Source organism: Vidua chalybeata, chromosome Z, assembly GCF_026979565.1.
Source record: "Vidua chalybeata isolate OUT-0048 chromosome Z, bVidCha1 merged haplotype, whole genome shotgun sequence".
NCBI lineage: Eukaryota > Metazoa > Chordata > Aves > Passeriformes > Viduidae > Vidua > Vidua chalybeata.
Genome location: NC_071570.1, coordinates 32121858 through 32144964, shown reverse-complemented (window position 1 = coordinate 32144964; position 23107 = coordinate 32121858). Strand labels below are relative to the sequence as shown.

General features: G+C 38.4%; 1 protein-coding gene across 3 annotated transcripts in view; it reads left to right on the top strand.

Moving 5' to 3' along the window:
• Positions 1 to 23107, top strand: part of RAB3C (RAB3C, member RAS oncogene family) — a 115913-nt gene that overhangs the window by 80934 nt on the left and 11872 nt on the right. For all 3 annotated transcript variants that reach the window (XM_053932194.1, XM_053932193.1, XM_053932195.1), the window contains exon 4: positions 15207 to 15331. In XM_053932194.1, coding sequence (XP_053788169.1) covers positions 15207 to 15331 — 125 coding nt within the window. The remainder of the gene's footprint in view (positions 1 to 15206; positions 15332 to 23107) is intronic.

Genomic DNA, 23107 nt, shown 5'->3' with positions numbered 1-23107 from the left:
TTAACAGCACAAGCAACACTGACTGTTTTACCATTAATCCTTTAGCTAAAGATCTGCACACAAGGAATGAGTGTGCAGCACACCTGAGGTATAATTTGGGAGAAAAGCTGTTTGCACCATCTTTCAGAATCAAGACAGAGGGCATTATCCTCAGTTTCCTTTTATGCTGTTGTAGTGGACAGTCTCTCTTCTCTCAGCTGTTTAGCCTTTATACCTGCATTAGAATGTATTATGTATTCTTTTTAAAACCCTGAACAAAGGTCAGGGATAGAGGCCTGTAGGGATCAATTGTGCATTACCTATTGTTTCTCTGCATGAGGTTTTTATAAGATAAGTCATTTATTTGATTGCTAGGTATTCTTAAAGTGGTTGGCTAGAAAGCTTTGAACTTCAGTGAACTAAAAAAAGCAAGCTGTTCATTTAATCAGCACATTTAATTCATCCTGCTTTGCATGCTGTGCCACACTGTCTTCTTTCCATATAAGGATTCTGTGGTATCTTCCTGCAGCACCCCTGCCTCTCTTCTGCAAGCAGCTGAAGATGGCTTTGTGCATATTGCTTATATATATGCTATAGGCCCAACTACTTTTTGGTATGCAATGTAGCAGCTACCTCCTTCTTATATATCTCTTCTTTTCAGGTGAGTTGTTTATATTCAAGGTTTCTTATTTTCTTTTTTTTTTCCTTCACACTGACTGAGAGCATGTTCTTAATTTATCTTGCTTTTAAATATTTATCTTTGCGCTGTGTAACTAAGTGGGAAGAGAATCAGCAAACTGAGTTTTGGTTATATTAAGAATTTATATAATTTTAAAGTGTCTTCTACCTTTAGATATTTCATTTTGTTTATTACTGTTAATTCATCAGATTTCTCTTTAAGCAGCCATTGTTTAGAGTGCCATGAGGATTTTCTAATGCTATGCAAAAATTTTAGAAAAACCTTCAAGAATAACTGAGGAAAGGGGAAAATATTTCTAATTTAGCAATCATATTATATTAAGAAAAAATAGAGCATATTTGTTCCAGGAATAAGGCTATCTATTTTTTCTCTCAGCCTCACTCACTGACACATGATACATAAATATGTAACATGTAATTTTCAAAAAAAATTAATAGGACCTTTTGTGTCACTTTCAGTAGTCTTTATTTTTTTAATGTGGTTTACCTTTATATTCAAAATTGTTTAAGTGCAGAGAGGTGCTTCAGAGCTTTCAGAGATTATCTACCACAAATGTTAGAAAAGGTACTTGATTATCACTTAGTATCTCTTCATTAATACCCCTTTTTCAACTGAATGGCTTTCAGATAACTCATAATTTGCTTCAGTCACATCCTCTCTTCCATTCTAAATCCTTCCCCTGCCAGATATCCAGAGAAAAAAGTTAAAATTTGTTTATGGAATGATTGATCTATTCAGTACTGCTGTGACAAACAGGAAAGGAGGATACAAGATTTAAGCCTTGCTGTTCAAATTATCTTCTCTTTTTCCAAGTGGAGGACTGCAGCTATAAATGCTCTCCTAGAGGTCAGGGGGCTGCCATGAGAAGCACTAGGTCCAAGGGGCCAGCCTTTTTACTCTGAGTATACTCTGCATGTCCCCCAGGGGCTCTGTGGCTCTCAAGAAAAGAGGGTAGATCAATTGCATTGCAATTTAAGTAGTAGTTCAGTTGCATTCTGCTTCCCCTCCCAAACCTCCCACATCTTTGCCTCAGGTTGGCCTTGGATTGCATCAATTAATTTATATGGACTTGACTGTCTGTCTGAGAGAGTTAGTCATCATTTGTGTCTTTGAACACAAGCCTTGATAAGACTGTACACCCTGCTTGAAATTTCTTTTCTTTTTTTGATTGTGGGTTTTTTTTTTTTGTGTTAAAAGAGCATTGATCTTCTCTTCACCCCTTGATGTGTCCCATACGCAATTCCCCAGTCTGTAAATCCACAATCCATTGCACAAAAGCCTACTCACTGAGGGCACCTTGTGTCTGTGAGCAGAGCTATCAACTAAGTCCTCATTTTAGAGGTCTGGAGGTGACCTTTTAGCAGCCTTAGTAAAATCTTGAAATCTACCCTCACACTACAGTAAAATTTGGCAAAGCCAAACTGGAGGAACTGACCACTTCAACTTCAGTCAGTGTCTGTGATCAGCGACCCCCCCTGCTTACAGAGTTAAATGAGCTCAGAGCAGCACACATTGCTATGAAGACAGTGAGGGCTAGCTAAAGTTTCTGAGGTGTAAATGTTTTATACCAAATGATTTCTTACTCTAATCCCAGCAGATGATGTGTATACATACAAAGGCATGTATAAATGATGCCAGATTTGCTGTAACCACCCATTCATCTGCGAACAACAGAGACCTCACTTTCAAATGTTGCTATGAAGTTTTTAGCTTCATTGAAATACAGGAATTTTTCCAGATTACATCAGCCAAAGCCTCTCTTTGTTGTGGGACCTGGTGGTTAATACCATCCAGCTTTTCAGATCTGTTGTTCTTCCCTTTAAATCTTTCTTAGCTCTTCTGGTCAGTGTAGGAAAACACAGGGTTATTCCCCCAGACACGCTCACTGTGGTTAAGGTGCAATTTTGGGCAAAGAGATCAAGTGATGAAAAGAGGCTGAGTGGCAGGTGGTTGCCTTCCAAAAACCCTTCCACAGTTCTGCCATGCACACAGATGTGTACTCAGCTGACCACGGAGTCTGCCACAAACCAAGCCCAGCATTTTTCCTTCTTCCTCTTCTCCATAGCTTATAAAGACCCGATGACCAGCTCATTCATTCACAATTACTCATTTGAAATTGCAGACATTAATTTCTGGCCATATGTAGGAAATGTTTTATTCTTTTGATCTTTCAGTACATTACTTCACTCTGCTCCACAATACAGAGCAATTCTACTGATGAATTTTTGATTTTCTGATGCTTGTCCTTATAATCTTTCCATACAAAGATTACTGTCCACCCAAACACCTGTTTAATGAACATGATTGTGTCCTCTTAGAGGTGTGTTTACCCACTGAAGTCAGTGATGAAGTCCCAATAAAACAACATTAAACTGTTCTGCTTTCTTTTTTTGTTTTACCAGAAGGAAGCTGTAACCTTTGAAATATGTTAGTGAACATGGTTCAAACAGTATGCTTTAAAGACCTCACAGGGAAAGTGAGATAAACTTTAATTTTTGAAAGTTCAACATGAGCCCAAGGAGAGGGCTCTAGCTTGTTGAAATGCCACTGTGTTCAGTTTTCAAGAGTATTAAAAAGTTTTACATCCAATCTCCATGGATATTTTACTAGAAAGTTGTACTTATGCCTGCATGTATTGCTATTAACTTCTGCAATACTCAGGCTTTTGGGGAAAAACATGCTATTTTGGTTTGCAGAATTGTGATGGAGAAGAAAATTCAAATATATACTAGCCAGGGCTTGAGAGGCGAAGATATAGATATAGATATAGATATAGATATATATGAAATTATCGATATATATATATATGTATGAAATTATGGATATATATATATATCCATAATAGATATGGATATATATATCCATATAGATACATATACCCATATGTATCTATAAACCCATTTTTTGATTTGTGAATCAGGTAGTAGCACTACTGACATTTGGAATGAATACACAACCCTTTTTATCCCCTTAAAAAAAAAATCTTATTTTCTTTTTAATCCTAGAAATAAAATCTGAAGTCTAATGCCTCCCTCCATCTTCTGTGCGTCAGCAGGAATAAAGCTGCAGTTTACTTGCTTGCAGTGTGAGTCAGCAAGACAATCCTGCCACCCTGTGCCAGACAGGATGTAGACAGGGAAATGGTTTTTACTGTTGTCTTTGGCTACAGAATGAATTTTGATCAGCAGTACCCCAAAAGCAAAATGTGGTCAGACAAATTGAAAATTTACACTCATTACCTCAAAGGAGAAAAAAAAAAACCAAACTACCAACCCCCCAAAACTCCCAGTACAATTGCATAACTCATACTTGACTAGTTAACCAGTTAGCATCAGTTAACCATGAGATAAAAATAGATGCTATTTTGCCAATCCAGTTCCAGGTATCTGTGACAAAAGTCAGAAGTGCACATGTTCAACTGAAAACTAGGCCACATTTCAAAATTTTGGACCTCAAATCCCTTGTATTTGCAAGTGTATAGCCACACAGGGAAATTACTTCCAAAGAGGTATGATTGCAAGGACACAATGGAGAATCAAAATTTAATGCCTCAGTATAGTTCTGAATGTTTCCATTGCTCTGCTTCCAGAGAATAACAGGGTAAACAGCCTTAAAGAACAAATGCTACTAAGATTTATATAGATTTTGTGTAGAATAATAGTAACAGAAGAAACATATCCTTGATATTTTAGTAAAACAATGCTATCTCTCTTATCAAAAAGAAGTAAAATAATTTACATGATTGCCCTGATACTTGCAGGATTCATGAATCCTTAACAAGGAGAGGTCATGATAATTTATCAAAAGTGGCTTCAATAACCTGGTAAGTTTTTTCAGTGATTACATTTAGGTATGATTTGTTTCAGCTCCATCTCTAATACTCAAACACAGGCATTTCAGGACTCAATTTATGTGCATATAAGACTGAGTTGTTTTTGAAAGAGTTAATGTAAAATACCAAATGAAAAATATAATCCAAAATTATCTAAGAAAACTGGACATAAGAGAAGTAATAGCACAGTTCATTTAAACTTGAAAAAAAAAAGAAAGCTAAAACAATACAGGAAGTGAAATCCAAAGAAGTGAATTTGATAAGTGAGAGAAACTTGGAAGTCATTCCTCATGAAAGAGGTAGAAAGGGATTAAGAGTGACAAATGTGCAATGCATTTCATAATGATATTTGACAGTAAAAAGTCAGGGTCAACTCAGAGTTCCTGAGAGTTGATTAATCAGAAGTTCCTTAAAATAGGGATGTCCTGTTGGCAGATACTTGCCATATATATTGTAAATATGAATCTGGACTTGCTATTTAAAAGAAAAGATGAAAAAATAAATAATCCTGTGTGATCCAGCTCAATGATTGCTATAAAACTTTCAATACTGGTACAAAACAAAAGAACTTAACCATGCCTTTAAGAACTTCACTATTGCCAAAATGCCAGCTCTCTGGGGCTGGAGATGAGACGCTAGTCAGTAATCCCAGGTGCAAGAGCCTTTTTGGTAGGCAGTGCAGTCCTTGGTTAGGGGATTGTCATAGGTGCAGTAAAGAGGAAAGTATTAGATATGAGAGTCTAGGACCAAAAGAACTTGTTCAGCATCAGTATTGCTTGCTTAGCTATATTTTTTTATATTATTAAAAGCCCATCAGTTTAAGAAAGAAAAAAAGAAAATGAGGACACATACATATCTGTCTGTACCTGTTTCCTTATATATATTCTTATATATAAGAATACAAAATAGCAAGCAAAAAAAATTTTAAGTGACAGCAAATTGCTCATTTACTTGAAAATACAATATACACAAACAGATGCTGTAGTTGTTTTAGTAAATTTTTTCATAACTCCCTTGTTTTAGAGCTCTGTTTTTCAAATATGAGAGTTAGGATCAGCTGGATTGATTAGGGTCATCACTTGGAATTCCAGCGACAGTCTAGGCAATCAACATAAATTGGTGATAAACAGAATCATTTATATGGAAGCATCTGGAACATGAAAACAAGGGAATAATCAAAAGATGTCCAAGTACAGTCTGTATTTTGCCTTTTATTGTTTCCATGAATATTATTTTCCTATAAAGACTTTTTTCCATCTCTTTTCAAACCCCTTTTTTTGGATTGTCTTCAGTCTGCATGTGTGGTAGCAGCTTTGAAGGATGATAATTTAATGGTGGGTTTCTCAGTGGGGAGAAAATTAAAATGTATGGCCTTTTGTCTGTGTGGCGAGTTGTTAAATCACTTCCCACAATATGACACAGCTTGTGGCATTATACATGACATAAAAACTCTTCATTAACACGTGTCCTACTGTGAAAAATGTGCTATATTAGTTGGTCTGCCCATAAGTAAACCTTGCTGCAAGAGAGGATTTTGTACTCCTGTGAATAAGAATTAAATATTGAGATGTACTTTATATTGTTTTATCTTGACAAAAAATACAAGGAAGTTGCTTGGAAGATCTCTTTTCCCTTGTGTCTAACACACTATTTTTATCTATTATTCACTGGTTTCATAAATATCCGTTCTACTTTTCTATGCAAAAAGCCTGTGAAGCCAGTATATACTACACACCAGAAAAGGAAGAAATTACAAGGACTGACAAGGAATTTACTCTCTCTTAATGAATTCAGCATACCTTCAGCCAAAGCCCACCTTGCCTTGGATTAGGTTGTGAACTCCCTCACAAATTCTCTGTTCTCTGTCTCTGTGACAAAGCAGTCTGCAGTGTGTGCAATGCCAGGTGTACTGTGTGTGGTGACCTTACTGTGCTGAGGGCTGAGGTGTGCTGGCTGTGTAGGTACAGGAAAACACCCCACCTGGAGGGCTTTTACTCTAAAGAGGGGGCCATCATAGCTCAAGCACAGGAGGTACTGGGGAGGAAGGATAGAGAGCATAGTACTAATTTAGAGCTTTTTTTTTATTATTATTTTAACTTAAGTCTTTTTTATTTTTATCAATGCCACAATTTCATACTGAGCTCTTGCTACACTGATATTGGAAAGCAGTTTCAAGGTGTATTTGACAGGTGTGAAAAAAGCAGTTTGCAAAGATTGTGCCAAAGATGCCAAAACCGAGGACATCTACAATCTGATTAGCAGAAATTGAGTATGCCCTGGAGGCTTCTGGTTCTTCATTCTTACTCCAACTAAAGTATGTAAAAGTTATATGTTATGTAAAGTATGATTTTTACATACTTAGAGTCCAAACTTAATGTCTTTTGCCAACACTATATTAATTTGGCATCATAGACCATTATCCAATTGATTTGAATTTTAGTGTCAGAAAACAATTTTCAGACAATAACAGACACTTGGTGCTCTTATTTGAAACAACACTGTACAGAAAAGGCACCAAAGCTAATACATGAACTCTTCTAAAAAATATTTGTATATTATATGAAAGGTGAAATGTAACTCAATAAAGTACTCAGCAGAGAACTCTGGATGGGAAGACACTTCCATGGGCAGAGTAGGAACAGCTAGAGATGGTTGACTAGAAAGACAATTCTGGTTGATGAACATCTATAATGCCTTACCTCTCATCCTAATTACCAGACAGAATTGTGTAATTATTAATCTATGTCAGTCGTTATTATATTCTACTAAATGCAGTAGACTGGGTAAGCATATACTTCCTCATTACAATTATGGTAATGGAATATCACCAAGAATAAATAAGAATAAATGTCATAAACACACAAAGAACATCAGCTCTTACATCTTAACTGTTAACTCTGCTTTCTATCTTTTTTTTTTGTTTGTAGATAATTAAAGTTTTTTGCAAAATGTTGCATTTCCTTGCATAAGGTTATAAAAATGCACATATTAAAGATCAGCTCAGTTTTATCTCCAAAAGAAGTGGATTAATTTTGAATAACTTTACAGCCTGTCAAAACTGAAATGTAGCACCAGGTTTTCTAAAATGAAGTTATGGCCTCGGAAATTTGTAGTGAAGGATTTTTTCATTAAAGTAGACCCAATTCTTACGAGAACAACGAAAACCTGTGATGATCTGGCTAATGTGCATTTTGACTAGCTTTCTGGCTGATAATGAACCAGAAAATTGTTAGTGTCACACCTGTCATGCAGGTCCTGCATCATCAGTCTATCTTCCTCTAAGGAAAGGTTAAATGTGCATTCTTTCTTTGCACAGTGTGCACTCTTTGGCTCTGCACAAGGAAGATAAAGGCTGTCATAAGAGTGGTGAATAATTGGTATTGTTCTGGTTTCTTCAATATCAGTGTTTTTTTTCACAAACATTAGGCATTTTTCTTCATTTGCCCTTCAATCCAGACAGAAAACACAGTATTGTATAAACAACAACTGACACATCAGATACTGTCAGTTTTGAGCAATATTCATATATCCTGCTCTGTTGCAAGCATAGAGGGGCCTCACCTGGGCTAAGACGAAAACCTCTTCACTGCGGGTGGCTCCATTGACCCTGCAGGTGCCCCCTTTGACTCCCTACACACCCCACACTTGCACAGTCAGACCAGGTTTCCTCACTGGCTCTCCTACCTTTCCCATAGCAGAGTCTCAGACATCCACAGAAGAGGCTCAGACATCTGTACCCTTAAAATAATTTAATCATGGTGCAGAAACAAATTAACAGCTCAAGCTGATGCCTTTGAGAAGGGACACCTAATAAAGATGTGCTAGGCTTTTATAGCCTGAGAGTCTAAGCTCTCAAAAGTCTGGGGTGATCAGTTCCTGTTGTGTCTGATTGTCTAGTCACCTGGCTGACACCACAGGTTCCTGGGTTTTTTGTTATGCAAAGAGTAGCTCAGGTTTCCTTTTCCTTGAGCTCCTGCCACCCAGAGTACAATATGCAGCTCGAACTGCCCTGCTTACCAAGCTATCCACACTAAACATATCCTTAGCTCATCCACTTCTCCCACGATTCTTTTCCTCTTGCTGTGTTGTGATATTAAGGGTGGAGTAAGTTTACTTTTCATTTTCATCCTCCTTTCATTGCTCTTCTCCATCCATTTTCAGTACTCTGTTGCTGGGATGTCTTTACCTATTCTCTTTCATACATTAATAAGCACTTGCAGTCAGTAGGTGCAGTGCTATCACAGAAAATAAATATCACAAATTCAATATATCATTAATTCTGGAGAGGCATGAAGCTGCTAGAATGTCAGCTGGGTTTTAAACCCTCCTTGGGAATGACTGAGATGCAATTTCCTCATTCTGGTCACATGTTCATCTACATCAGCTTTTTTATTTTGATAAATATTTTCTTTATCCATTGCTCCCCATGATTTTCAGTAATGGTTTCATTAATTATTAAGGAGTTCATAAATGCAAGAGATAAAACTATTTATATTAGCCACAATCCTGAAGGTTTCAACTGCTGCCCCAGGGCCACTGTCCCACCCAGGGCAGCAGCACACTGGTCTGCAGGTAGAGCACACCAGAAAGATGAAACAAGTAGAAAAATTGCAAAAGTTGCAGATATCCAGATTTTCCTTGTCAGTAGAGGAGGAAAGATCCTGAACAGTTTCTTAAAGATAATTCTGTTTCTGTGTATGGCTCCAGCTTTTCATTAGTTCAATTAAAATCTGGCAAATGTTAGCATATTCTTTTTATTATTACTGACATTATTACTAATTTTTTCTAGTATATTCGTATGTCAATAACTGTGGCCACAAAAATCTAGTATTCAAGTACACCAGGAGCCTTTGCTGTGTTTTTTGCTAAGACTGCTTCAAAATTTTAACCTTAGTACTCTCTTCAAAATTCTAATTAGAGAGCTAAGTTGGGGTTTTGGTTGGTAGGTTTATATTTTTGAATGGCTTGTCTCCTACTAATACTAGATTGTTTACTGGAGAACAGATGAAAAGCCTGAGGCCACCTCTCTCCCTGGCCTGCCTGCAGCAAGGTCTAAGCACCCAGTGCAGAGCAGCTGGTACAGACCCAGATTCCAAATGACCATCAAGACTGAGCATTGCAGTCATTTAATGTGCCATACAGAATAATCCTACATATGCCCCATTTTCATAATATCCAAAAGATAAGTGTGAAAGAGACAGGGGATGGTAAACTCCAAGATGCTGGGGCATTCTTAAGGCACATAACCTATCAGTATTGCTGGGAATAATAAGAGTTCAGGTGACACAGAGAGCATGGGAAAAAGAATGGAGCATATGGTGTACACTGAAGTGTAGAAAACACTTGGTTGTATGAAGGAGCCCTCAGACTCACTCTGTGGAAAACCTGGCTTGAATGGGAAGTGTGTCAGAGCTCCTCACAGACAAGGAGAGTGGGAAAGGATTCATGGCATAATTCCATCTGAAAAAATGTGAATGACAGAGCTTCCCCTTACCATCCCTGTCCATATTAGGAGTTTGAGAGGCTAGTGGTGTGTCTTCCCACATCACAGGATGGAGACAAAGGGAAGGGGCAAAGAAACCCTTCCTTACTTCAATTACAGAAGGAAAATTATGTCTCCTGACAAAGCTGGAGAGCAGCCCTTCCTGCTCAGAGAGGCACAACACTTGGCACAGTCTTTAGCAAATAAAGGCAGGAAGTTCAGTTGGGGACACTGAACACTTTTGGAAACCCCTCCAAACTCATAGTTGCTTCTCTGATACTTTGTCTTACCAAATAAATAAACTGAGAAAGAATAGATAACCTGGGTTCCACCTGAGATCCCACCACTACACTGTGACCTCTAATACTTCAGCTAGTGGACTTTGCAGTCACTCTGCTGTAGATAGACAGCAGAATTTTAAGGATTAATCAGTGGACTCAACATAACAGTAATTAAAAAAAACCAAAAAATCCAGTTTGGTAGAGGTTTCTTTAATTTGGTTTTGGTTTGTTTGAAGCTTTTTGCATAGCTTTGAGTTTTTTTATTTCTTTTTCCTGGCAAGACGATGCACCCCAGTTCATTGAGTACTCCTTTTATAAATCAAAACATCAGAAGTACAACATGTTTCCTGAACTTACTGGAATAAGCATTATACATAGCCCCCTCTGGAGCATTTTCATTAGGTTGTTTCTCTTGCTGTCTATGCATGTGACTTACTACATGATTAATCTAAAAAGCCTGTAAAAAGAGCCTACCAGCGTCTTTATGGTAGGCAAGCGTCCTTGGAGGACTTGGTCCAAAGAGTGGTGAATAGATTGAGGCTATCTAAAAGTTCATATTCCTGGTATATTTGCTCTATGTCTTTAGTGAATATATTTCCTTGCCTTCCATGCAGTCTGTGGGTGAAAATATTACAGGTTATATAAATATTTAGCCTGTATATAGATGAGTTAGTAAAAAGTGATAATCTGAAGGGATTCAGAGTAAACTCAAGGTATGCCAGCAGTGGGAGCAACCTGAAATATATTGAGTGCAGCAAACAGCAGGTTTGCTTTCCATAGCAATTTCTTCAGGAAACAATGCAGTGTCATAGTCAAATTAAGCCTGAACTCAGGGGAAAATATATACTGCTGGATCTGACTAAGAGGGGAGAGGTTGCTGCAGCTCCATATCCCAGGTCCAACCAGTAGTGAAGTTGAAGGTCTATTCCCGGAATGCCCTGTGCACATAACTTACAAAGGTACAACTTATATATATATATATATATATATATATATATATATATATACATATACATATATATACATGCCCATATACAGATACATTGCAGACAACAACACCCAGGACCACCCAGAGTGCTCCCACAAACACCAAAAGCATCATCATCCACACACTGCTCCCCTCCAAAACAGTGCAGCATCCAAGAATGAGAATATGTACAGCATCCATTCATGAGAATATGAATCTGTGGAGACACACACACTGCGGCTCCCATCAGCTGGGCTTAAAAACTCAATCTGCCCAGTAGCTGCCCCTGGATCCCAGTCTCCTCAGTTTCTGACACCTGGACATAAGCCTCCAGTGTTGACTTGCAGTGATGGGTTTCATGCTGGACAGTGGGCTGGGACTTTCTTGGAACAACCTTGGAAGAGACCTGGATGTGGTGTCCAGGTATTTTTCTGATAATTTAGTAACCTGCTTTAGCACAATCCTGCTCCACCAGGCTAGTGGACATAGGCTTTAGATAATCTGATGTTTCCTGCAATAGGCCTGAGAGCAACCAGGGCCAGGATATTATCTGGGCTCTCTCTCCTGCCATAATCTCTCTGTGCTTCTTTTGGATGTACAGATAAGCTTTTATCACCTAATCTAATGCGAACAGTCTGGTTTCCTCAGGAGTAACATCAGAGTAGCTCCCCCATATTGATTTGTGCTATCTGCCTTGTCTTCCAGCATCTCAGCTGCCTCAGCCAGATGGGATTGTGTGTTCCTGAACCCCACTCTGTCACACTGCAGAGCATTCCCTGCAAGCTGACCAAGAGCACATACAGGCCCCCTGCCATTGTTGCCTGGGCAATTATTTGAAGATCTCACTGTTTTAAGATAAGCCAATAGGATTGCTTTTGTTTGCATTCAGCAAGTGCTCTTTTCTGTCCAGGGGTTGGTAGAATTACAGTACAGGGAGAACTAGCATGGTGTTGATCATGGAAAGAAATGGATCATTCCACTCCTCCATTAATCTGCCCCTCTGGAGTCTATACATTATAAAAATTCAAGTATGATGCAGATTGCCTGCCTACCATAAAACTAGAAAGGGAAAGATTTACAGGGTAAATTACTACTGACATACACCAGGTCACTGAGAGTGAACAGGAACTGTCTTTTTCAGCTTACTGCAAACACAATCATGTCTTCAATCTTCCTGAAGCTGAAGTTCTTTACAAGGACAACTGTTTGTGTTTTGGATTAATCAGAAGCCCTGGTCATTTGAAAGGTTATGTAGGCAAGGAACAGCAAAATCTCTTTTTTTTTCAAGTGACCTATGTGTTGGCTTGGATGGAGAATTGTGGGAATCAAAACCTACAGAAGCCAACAGTGGAACTATATGTATAAAAGAAAACATAACAGTGATAAGCCTATTATATCCTTTGAATCAAGCTTCTGCTGATGTGGTGTGGGGCGTGAATACATTTGATTTATTTTCAGACAGTTATATTTTTGAGCTACTGAGTTGTTTGCAAAATGTAAGCCTTTGGATTTGTTTGCAAGGACAAGATCCCTTCTTGTTACTTAAAAAATATAACTAGAAGATGAGACAAAAGCAAGACAGATTAAAAAAAAAGTCTATGAATAAAATAAGTTGCTTTAGTAATGAGAAGAATTTGAATGCACATATTTGTAGTTGTAGAATAAAAAAATCACATCTGGCTGCAATAAAATGAAGGGACCTTACATTCTTAATGAAAGAAACTGATGTAAAGCTCTGGAGGCAAAGTCTGCAAAACATGGCTGAATGAATGCTCTTTACACTTGTCTGAGGATATTTCTTCAGGCTGTATTTCTTCATCAGTTTATTCTATTTCAACTTTACAGATTATGTAAGTAATTCCTTCTGTAAAGCTTAATATCTTTTCTGTATATTTTTCTTTTGAAGTATATTTGATTTCCTGCTGGCATAAAGGGAATAAATTGGCTCCCAACTAATAACTGTTCAGAGCTAAGCTCTTCTAGAGTCCTTAATGGACTAATATACTCTGACATTTGAGGTACTAGTATTGCAAAGTTTCTGTGGTGACCAATGTAGTTCGACTTAAAAAACACAATAATAATTCTACTTTGCTTAACCACTCAGCATGATTCCAAACAGACATTTCCACCAAAGTGAAAGCATGTTGTCCTTTTTTTCTGAGAAATGGTATCTTTAGAAAAATATAAATGTATGGAGAAGTCTGACTTCTTTTTGGTCACAGTACCTTACACCTACTCAAATTACTATTAAAACAGACTTAAAGTAGCACAGTGTCTACTTCTTGAAGAAAAGATCAGGTCAGGTCTAAGGGAACAATCTGTAGCACAAAATATCTGGGACTTGCTTCAGCTTCTTTTTGGTCACTGTGATAAAATGAAACATTCCTAAAAGCAGTGATCCTTCCCTTTAAGTTTCTCTGCCTGTCACTGCAAACCCATCAGACGTGGCCTAGAGGTTTTTTGACTCATGCATGGAACCTGTAGGCAATGGCATTGGACCCAGGGTCACAGTGATAGCTATAGCAGCGTTTGCCCATGGCCATTCCTCTGGTTTTGCAGTAAGCAAAGCCAGCTGGGGAGATTTGACCCATTTTCTGTCTTTTTCTAGAATCAGTTGTCAAACTAGATCATGATCTTTTTTTTTGAATGTAAGACTTTGCAGACAGGGGTCTCAATGAGAAGGGATGATGGCTGTGTTATGAGAATGAGTCACTAGTGAATGTACCCATGCAGTACCCATGCAGACCAGCTTCCAAGACATTTAGGTGACAGATTTTTGAAGCTGTTTCATCTTTTGTCAAAGAGACTTCGAGAAAAAAGTCCATCATATGCCACAGGATCCATTTCCAGGGTGTCCTCTCATAAATGTGTAGTTACAGAAATTAGATTCTGTTCTATTGCCATTTTCCCAAGCACTCTCGTATTGTCCAAGGAGGGAGGGAGGGAGGAAATGGTGTGGGACAGGCCGGCAGAAAGAGGTATACTGTCTATCTTTTTCTCTCTCCATTGATCATTGATCCCACCAAAAACTTAGAGCCTAGAGCCAGACATAGTCACAAACCCAAGACAAAGTGTAGGTGCTTGGAGTATATTTCCTGCATCCTGTGTTACCTTCAAGGGCACATACTGCTCCCAGTCAGAAGGTGGTAACCAGCAGAATCACTCTTGGCTGAGCCTGGAGACAGCCATGGAGCTTTTCTTCTACAGAGCAGATCTGGGTACCAGCAGAATGGTGGCAGGCAAAAACTGATAGGTACCATGAGTATGGTTCCAAGTCACCCATTATCTGCTCACATTCAAAGAAAGCACTGTTAAGCTGTTTCACCACCAGCACTCATGGTCCCTATGGTGTTTTAAGGCCTCAAATACTTCCATTCAGCTGCAGTCATGGTTAATGCTTGTATAATTTAAATGGGAGGTAAATCAGAGTTCAAACTCAGTCCCTGCCCATGGCTTAATGTACGATGTAAGTGTTGCTGACCTTCTAGTAGATCAAAGACCTGCAGAGGAATGTGCTGGAGAGAAACAACAGAAGGAAGACAGCCTATCTCTGAAATTTTTGGTTTTGCTGCTAAATTTACATCCTGATCTCAAAAGTAAAAGACAAGAAATTAATAGGTTGCTGATTTTTCTTTCAGAGCTCTGTTTTTAGATTATAAGGTTTGTATTAAAATGTGAAAATGGGAGAAAGTATAATCTCTTCTTTCTAAAAGTAAAGGAAGAATGTTGATGACAGGAGAAAATATTAATTTTAGCGAGCAAAAGTAAAACCTGTGTTGATACTATCTTTGTAATAGTAATATCTGACAGATAATCCTTAGTTTATTCAAAATCTGTAATTAAACAGAATCATGTTACCCTAGTTGTCAAAATCAGTTTTGTCTCTTTCTTCTTTTTGCAGCTCTGTTTGAAATGAAGGGGAATTTGTTTTGCTTTGACTCCTCTCTCTCCTTTTCTCTTTTAAGGTCAACTCAAATCAAAACGTACTCTTGGGATAATGCCCAGGTTATTTTGGTTGGCAACAAATGTGACATGGAGGATGAAAGGGTAATCTTTGCTGAGAGGGGAAGACATTTAGCGGAGCAGCTTGGTAAGAAATGACTCAACAAAAGCTTTCTGGTTTCTTATGAGAATGCACAAATTAATTTCATTTATTGCTACAATACTTGCAAATACATGTTCATGACACATTCATTGTAAAGGAATAGTCACACACTGCTTCCCTTTTATTTCTACAGCCTTTTACAGCTCCTTTTTGGAGCAAGGAAACAAGTAAATCAAAAAACCCCAATGAAGCGCTGTCCTCTCAAAAAAAAAAAAAAAAAAAAAACAACTTACTAGACTTTTTTGCAACTTGAGTAGATTTGTGTTATGATTAGCAATACCAATAATCCAGAACAGAAATATGCTGCTGTCCAATTCAAGTCCCACTGCTAACACTTCATCCACTGATCTACTGTACATTCACAGAACTGTAGATTTGAACTTGTTTCATAAAGTCTCCCCGTGGGAAGCAAATCTGTACACACAGAAAATTGCCAAGCTGTGAGCACCTTTGCTGTTTCTGTTTCTACACAACAGTGTTATCCTTTCATACCATGAAATGTTTTTGAAGTGATACTGGCCAAACTTTAATGGAAAATCTCCAGAGCATCATTGTAATAATTCTACCCAGCCTCTTTTTTCCTTCAAGTTTCCTGATCTCTGGAGAGTAAGCTCAGCAGGTGTGTAAATCAAACTCTGGCATTGTTAGAGGTCAATTTATGTACAGGGAATCACAAATTACAGGCATGGATTTGTTAATGTTTTTTAAAACTATGTATGTGTGGTAAAAGCTCAGTCTGGTCAAAATATGTGTAGCCAAGATCTCCTTGTCACTATTGCTATGGTAGGTAGAAGAAAGGATGTTTTAATAGAGGATATGATCTCATGCTGGTGGTTCTTAAGTCATGCATATTCATAGGTCAATGATCTTATTTTTTAAAAATACCGTTTTCCACTTGCACAATTACTTTTCCTGGTAAACAATTTCATCAGAATAATATACCTTCCTATTGTATCTGTCTTAATAAGTGTTGCATACTTAAGAAAAAGAGCTCCTTGAATGAATACATTAATGATTACTGTAAGTTAGTCTTTGAAAGATGACAGGAAATATTTAACAGAAGACTATCCAGAAAACTTACCAATATTTGTAAAGAATTAAGTTTCTCAAACTACTTGCAACCAAACAATTAACAGGGGATATTTTTTTGCAGAAATACATGTCATATTTTTATATATTTTTCTATCTCTGTTCTTCCCATTTCTAATGTTTACTCATTGTACTAGGAGATAGCAATGTGTATACATTGGACAAAGAGATCCCAAAAATCTAACTGTATACTTTGACCATGAATTTTGACAAGGTGCTGAAATGTTTAGCAACAACCATAAATTTTCACTATAAAGTTTGAATTTTTTTTAAAGTCACATAAAAAAATCTGAATTTCTATTCCTTGAACCATATTCCTATTAAAAAAAAATTAATGCAATGAATTGACAAGGCGTCCCCAAGGTCATGAATTCATCAAGACAATAAGGAACTTTGCATGTTTTACAGTCAAGAATCCTCAGATGTAATAACCAATGCTTGAAAAAAAGAAAAAAGGGTAATGAGATAGATAACAAAACTCATGTTTCAGGCTTTAAAGCAAATTCTAATTCCTGGGGTTTAAAATTCAATCTTTATGGAAGAAGATTATCCTCTATTTCCATATTTATCTACTCAGGGGGTTTCTTTTCTCAGATATATATCCTGTGGCTATCTCAAGGGCAGATAATTTTATTAGAAAACTTGTGTCTCTGATTTAGTCATTTACTGTAGTCAGACTGCACACACAAATGTTTACATGTTTCCTCTACAGCTACAATAATTTCTTAAATCTGCCCAGAGACTGAGTGGGATGATGTCAGGAACACCAGAAGAAAGACTTTCCCCTAACTGTAGTAGGTGCACTGGCCTTGCTGGCTGGTTTGGAGGGCATCCATTGTTATCCACATGGGACTGTCTTTTGTTTCTCTGGCAGTAAGTTGATAACAGCTCTTACAGACAAGTTTTAAAAATAACAATATAGATTTTTCTGTCCAGCCAGACATTTTAAAACTGTAGGCCCTTTGAACACAATGTTGATCACAGACACAAGCCAATAAGATTCATGAGTGCTGTACAAAAACTACACTGTGACACCCTCTGTTCTCAAGTGTGGTTTTATTTTCAGCCCTTGTTTATTTGAAGACACTGAGAAAATGAGCACATGCACCTTTTGGGGTGAATATTCAGAAGGTCAAAAAGAGCACTGGGAATTTCACTCTTTGGGGAACATGGTGTTCTGTTGAGAACTGTTGTTGGAAAATGGGGCCTACTTCTGGCTGCTGACCTCTCTGAAAAGTGTGGCCTTAAAGTTTATTAACAAGGTGTAATTATTCATTTCTTTAAATCTCTGTGCTGGCTTATTTCTCAAGTGTAACCCAAACAAGGTGTTTAAATGAACCAAAAATAAGTCTCATTACCGTTGGAGGAGGTCTGCTGAACTAGTCAAGTACCCTGTGGTACATCTGCATACCTTTTTCATAGCACTACTCAACGTTCACAAAAGAATGAAGGAATAGTTAGGAACCCAGACCTCACCTTGAAGAAAAATTACAGAATTTTATGAGGTCAGAATCTGTCTTGTTTGCTTTGAAGATTTTTTTTTTAATTTATTGTTAATATAATGACATTGACAATACCACTATGGATCATAGCTACAAGCAGTGTTGTAGGTGTTTTGTGGAAGATGTGAACTGGCAAACATGCAGCGATACTTTCTCTGACCATAGAAAATTATATGTGTGGGTCTCACAAACCAAATGCAATACATTTATATTCAATATAGGCCTTTTGTAATTTTTTTTTTCATGGATTTGTACAATGATGTCTTTGAAGACATATAGAATCAAACCACCCACAGCATCCTTTAAATATGCACAGTTTATCTGTTAGCTAGTGCTCCTTTGAATTAGCCCCCTGATAGTTTAATTTTATTTTTCTTTACTGTTATATTCTTACAAACAGTGTACAATTGTTTGTTGTTACCTGCTCTGTACCTCTCCAGGTTTCAGAGAGCTCTGTCATATTCCCTTTTTCTCCATAAGGTAATTCTCAGAATATTTAATTGTTCCAGGCATAAAGACACAAAGACATATATTAGTCATTCCTTATCATCCTATTCAGTACTTTTTTAAAGTGTTTTTTCAGAAATCAGTTCATGGTCATTTAACACAATAGCATCATTAACAGGCTAAGGTTAGAAGGAAATGAAAATAGATGAGATCAAATAAAGTCACATAACTTTTCCTCATATAAATATTATTCCAAGAATGTGTAGAAATGTAACAAACCAGCCAATGGAGATAATTAATGCAAGGTTAGTATTGATTTGGTAATGACAGCAAATACATTTAAAGAAGTTTATTCACTAATCATTATAAAAAATGGTATGGAATATAATTTTTATGATATTTTCTGTCTTCAGGAATATTTGGTTTGAGCAGTACATGGATTGGCTATTGAGTGATTAGAAATATAGTCAGCACTTACAAGCTTTAAAGCATTTTAGTAAGACAAGAGTTGGAATTGGTGAGAAAATTGCATGCAATCTTGCCACCTGAATTGCTCACACAGTTTTCTGAGATATTGATCTCATGCCTTTCAGCAAAAATCATACATTCATAAAAGTTGGTATCAATTATCAAAAGAGAAATAAAAGGAGTGACTCGCAGGTGGCTTCATGTATTGTTTCTTCTATTCATGGTCTGTATGATATATTCATATTGTAATCTACCTATGGATTTGCCTAAGAATTAGCAGGTAGAGATGTGCACAGACCTTTGAATAGAGTCTGAATAACTGCACAGGGAAATGAATAGCTGCATATACAATTTGACATACAGTTTTTCCATTAACTTGGGACACTCTACTGTGCCTGCTAATTAGATACATCAATTTTTATGTGCTCTTTGGTTTCTCAGGTTCTTCTTATGCTTTGCCATCCAGGATCAACTGTGGCTGGGGGCATTCATCATGTCTAAACATGCCCTAGGTTGCACTTGCCTGTTTTCTAAATTTGTCCTGGCATGCTCTTTCTCCTAGAGGCCAACAGCCAATGTCAGAAAACAAAATGAAACAGGCCTTTCTGGATGAGCTCTCACATTCTCTTCTGCAAGGGGCAGCAGAAACTAGGCCTCACACTGTATTCAGGGAACCTGCAAAGGGCTATGAATATTATGTGTGTCATGGTCAGCAGTGCCTGTGACTTCAGTGCACCTCCACAGCTTGTCACTGAGAGAGATAGTAATTTTACCCCACAGGTGTAACTACATACCTTATCACCATATTTTCTCTTCTTATTTGGGTGACCTCTTCCTTTAAGTCTTTGCTTTATCTTTCCTTCCTTCCTTCCTTCCTTCCTTCCTTCCTTCCTTCCTTCCTTCCTTCCTTCCTTCCTTCCTTCCTTCCTTCCTTCCTCTCCTCTCCTCTCCTCTCCTCTCCTCTCCTCTCCTCTCCTCTCCTCTCCTCTCCTCTCCTCTCCTCTCCTCTCCTCTCCTCTCCTCTCCTCTCCTCTCCTCTCCTCTCCTCTCCTCTCCTCTCCTCTCCTCTCCTCTCTCCTCTCCTCTCCTCTCCTCTCCTCTCCTCTCCTCTCCTCTCCTCTCCTCTCCTCTCCTCTCCTCTCCTCTCCTCTCCTCTCCTCTCCTCTCCTCTCCTCTCCTCTCCTCTCCTCTCCTCTCCTCTCCTCTCCTCTCCTCTCCTCTCCTCTCCTCTCCTCTCCTCTCCTCTCCTCTCCTCTCCTCTCCTCTCCTCTCCTCTCCTCTCCTGTCTTCTTTCTCTTCTTTCTCTTCTTTCTCTTCTTTCTCTTCTCTTTCTCTTATCTTTTTCTTCTTTATTTTTTCTTTATTTTTCTTTTATTTCTACTTCCTTTTTTTCTCTCTCTCCTTCTCTTGTTTCCCAGTGCTTTGAAAATAATTTCCACCACAAACAATAGGAAAAATTCTTAGTTCAAACAGAATCATCCTTCCCTGACTATTTAGCTTTCATTTTGTTCTTGGCTCATATATTTATGTAGGTAATGGTTTTGCCAAGGAGACAACAGAGACAGGATTGAGCTGTGATTGCATTTCTTCAAATTAAACCATTTAGCATGCCAGTAAGCCTGAAAGTGGGGCATTTGTCAGTGTTGGTGTCAGGTCTTACAGAGGGTGCAATTGTATGTGGTCTGACCCAGCCTGCAAGAGCAGACCTGCTGCTGAGATGGAACAGGAACACAACTGATTTCTGGAGCCTTCCAGGGTTGGGGCACAAGGCAGCATCAGGGCTGGGGTGCACCTTCAATTGCCAGGGGTATGAGCCCTGGGGGGTAACACGTACATTAGGCAACTGTGGATATGCTGTGCTAGGCAGCTGTGAGTTTAGGCACTGAACTGAAGAGACATTTTTAGTGCTGTAATTTTGGCATGTAAATCAGGAACCAAGTGGGAACTGACACCTCAGCACACAGGTTGCTAGAACAGCAAGTTCTGTTTTGCCTCTGTGGCTGACTGGAGACTCCAGACACAAGGCAGGGTCACCCATAGCTTAGAGAGCATGGACATATGGCTGAATCTAAATTTGCATTAAAAATGAAAATTGGGTTGTGCCACAATATGCCAGTTCAAACTCCCATCCTTCACTGTTTTTTAGCTCTTTTTAATGGGCAAATGTTAGTTCCAGGGGAAAGATGCAGACTGACAGCACTGACAAATACCAGTCTTCTGTTTAGCTACAGCACAGACAGGATATTGGCAGAGCAATTACAGGCTCCTGTCCCCAGGATGTTCTTTTACTGACAGGAAAGCCAACCTGCTGTTGCTTTCACATACTGGGAGCTGCATTACAGCAAAGTTATTTAATAACAATGAGGAGCAAGGGTTTGTTTAGCACATGTCTCCTGTAAACACACACAAAAATAAATCTTTGCCAGAATTCTAATTTATTACCCAAATGCCCTCATTTAAAAAGTATCTAGAAATAACAAACAAAATCAAAACAACTGTAATTTATATGAAACCTTCTGTTCCAAAAGACTGGAAAATGAGATGTTAGCTAGAGCATGACCAGTAACAGCCCCTTGGGTCTCCCCATTCTGCCACAGCTGACAGTCCCTCTTTAGCTTTGTTCTTGTTAATAAATTCAGCCATCCTAAAGACTGGATAAATACCTTAGCATTTCTGTTAATAATGTTTATCTTCCTTTTAATTCCCTATCTTGAGTGGTGATAAAGCACTGAGATAATATTAGCAGAGTCCTGTTCTGAGGCTCAATGTTGTTTTAATAATTTTCTGTTCATAGTCCAGCACTTGGGCATGTTAGCACAGCAGAGATCCTATCCTACTGATCTAGAGAGCAAAGCACAGCAAACCAGAACTGCTGCCATAACCACATAGTTGCTGATGTAGGAGATACTTTGAAGAACAGCAGTGGTCTCCAGCTACTTTCAGCCCAGTTTCCTAGGAGAGATGACCTTTGCAGTCATGCTATGTGTGTCCTTTCTCTCTTTGACTAAAAAATATTGACAGTTCTGAGGAAGTGGACATCTGAGTAGAGGAGAAAGGTCTTGCAGTTGCCTTGACAGCCTGTAATGTGAATCCGAAACTTATTAGATACTATTCATATCAGGCAAGAAGGTAAGTGCCTGCCAGTGCCCCCTCAGAACTACCCACAGGATGCAATTTTAAGAAATTAAGGTCTTTTTATCTCCTCTCCTTTATATACAAAGATATTGTTAAATTATTAATTCCCATGATTTCCTGGAGGTTGCCTTTTACATCCTACTCTTACAAAGGGAGCAGCTTCCTGCAGCCATTCCTTGCTCTGATGCTGCAGTCTCCTACTTCTCCTCACAATTCTGGATTGAACAAGATGCTGACAAAAGCAGCACTAAGGACCACAGCTCAAGCTGGCCTTCATGAAAGTTAAGAAAGATAGTTTTTGAGGGAACATGTCCTTGTGGACATCTGTAAAACATAACATCAGGGGTGATAAGTTAAAATGTCTTTATTGTAGAAAAACACTCTGAAGCCAAAATGCCTCCTGCTCAACTTGTGAAACATCACCGTAGATCTTGTCTGTATTGTCTGTGGAAATGTTCTTAAAATTTGCTGTCTAGCCTGTGCTCTTGATGTCATGTTTTCTCAGAAAGATGAGAGGGTGCAGAATGTTCTTCTATTTGCATATGACTCTGCTTTCTGGGCTTTTTTCTTTCCTGTGTTTTGAAAGCAGACATAAATAAGTGTTAATGAGCAGTTGTGAAGGAGCCTCTACAGAGCCAGCACATATATGAAGCAAAGAGGGTACAAAGTCAGTAATTCTGGCTGTGTGTATGATTCAGGAAAGCCATCTAAATGCTCTGTGTGCATTGTAGATGACCAGGTGAACAACAGAACTGTGCCAGTGCCCTGTCTTGCTCTGCTGCTGTAGTGCTCTGTAGGAGAAGCCAAGAGCTTGCCAGCTTTCTGTGAGTCAGTAGTAGAAAAAGAGGGAATCAGCAAAGGAAAACAGAATTAAACACAAAATAAGCATTTAAAATATCATATTACACGTTCCACACGCGTGTATATATATACACCACATGCGTGGTATATATGTTCAGGCAACACTCTGATGTGTTGGATTTTCTGAGTTTCAGCTCTCTTCTGCCTGACCTACCCATTTACCTCTTGGGCTTGTCATGTCTTTGCAATAATCTCCTCTGCCTGGCCTCATCCACATCAGCAGTACAGATCACAGGTGGTGGGAACATGGTGTTCCTTG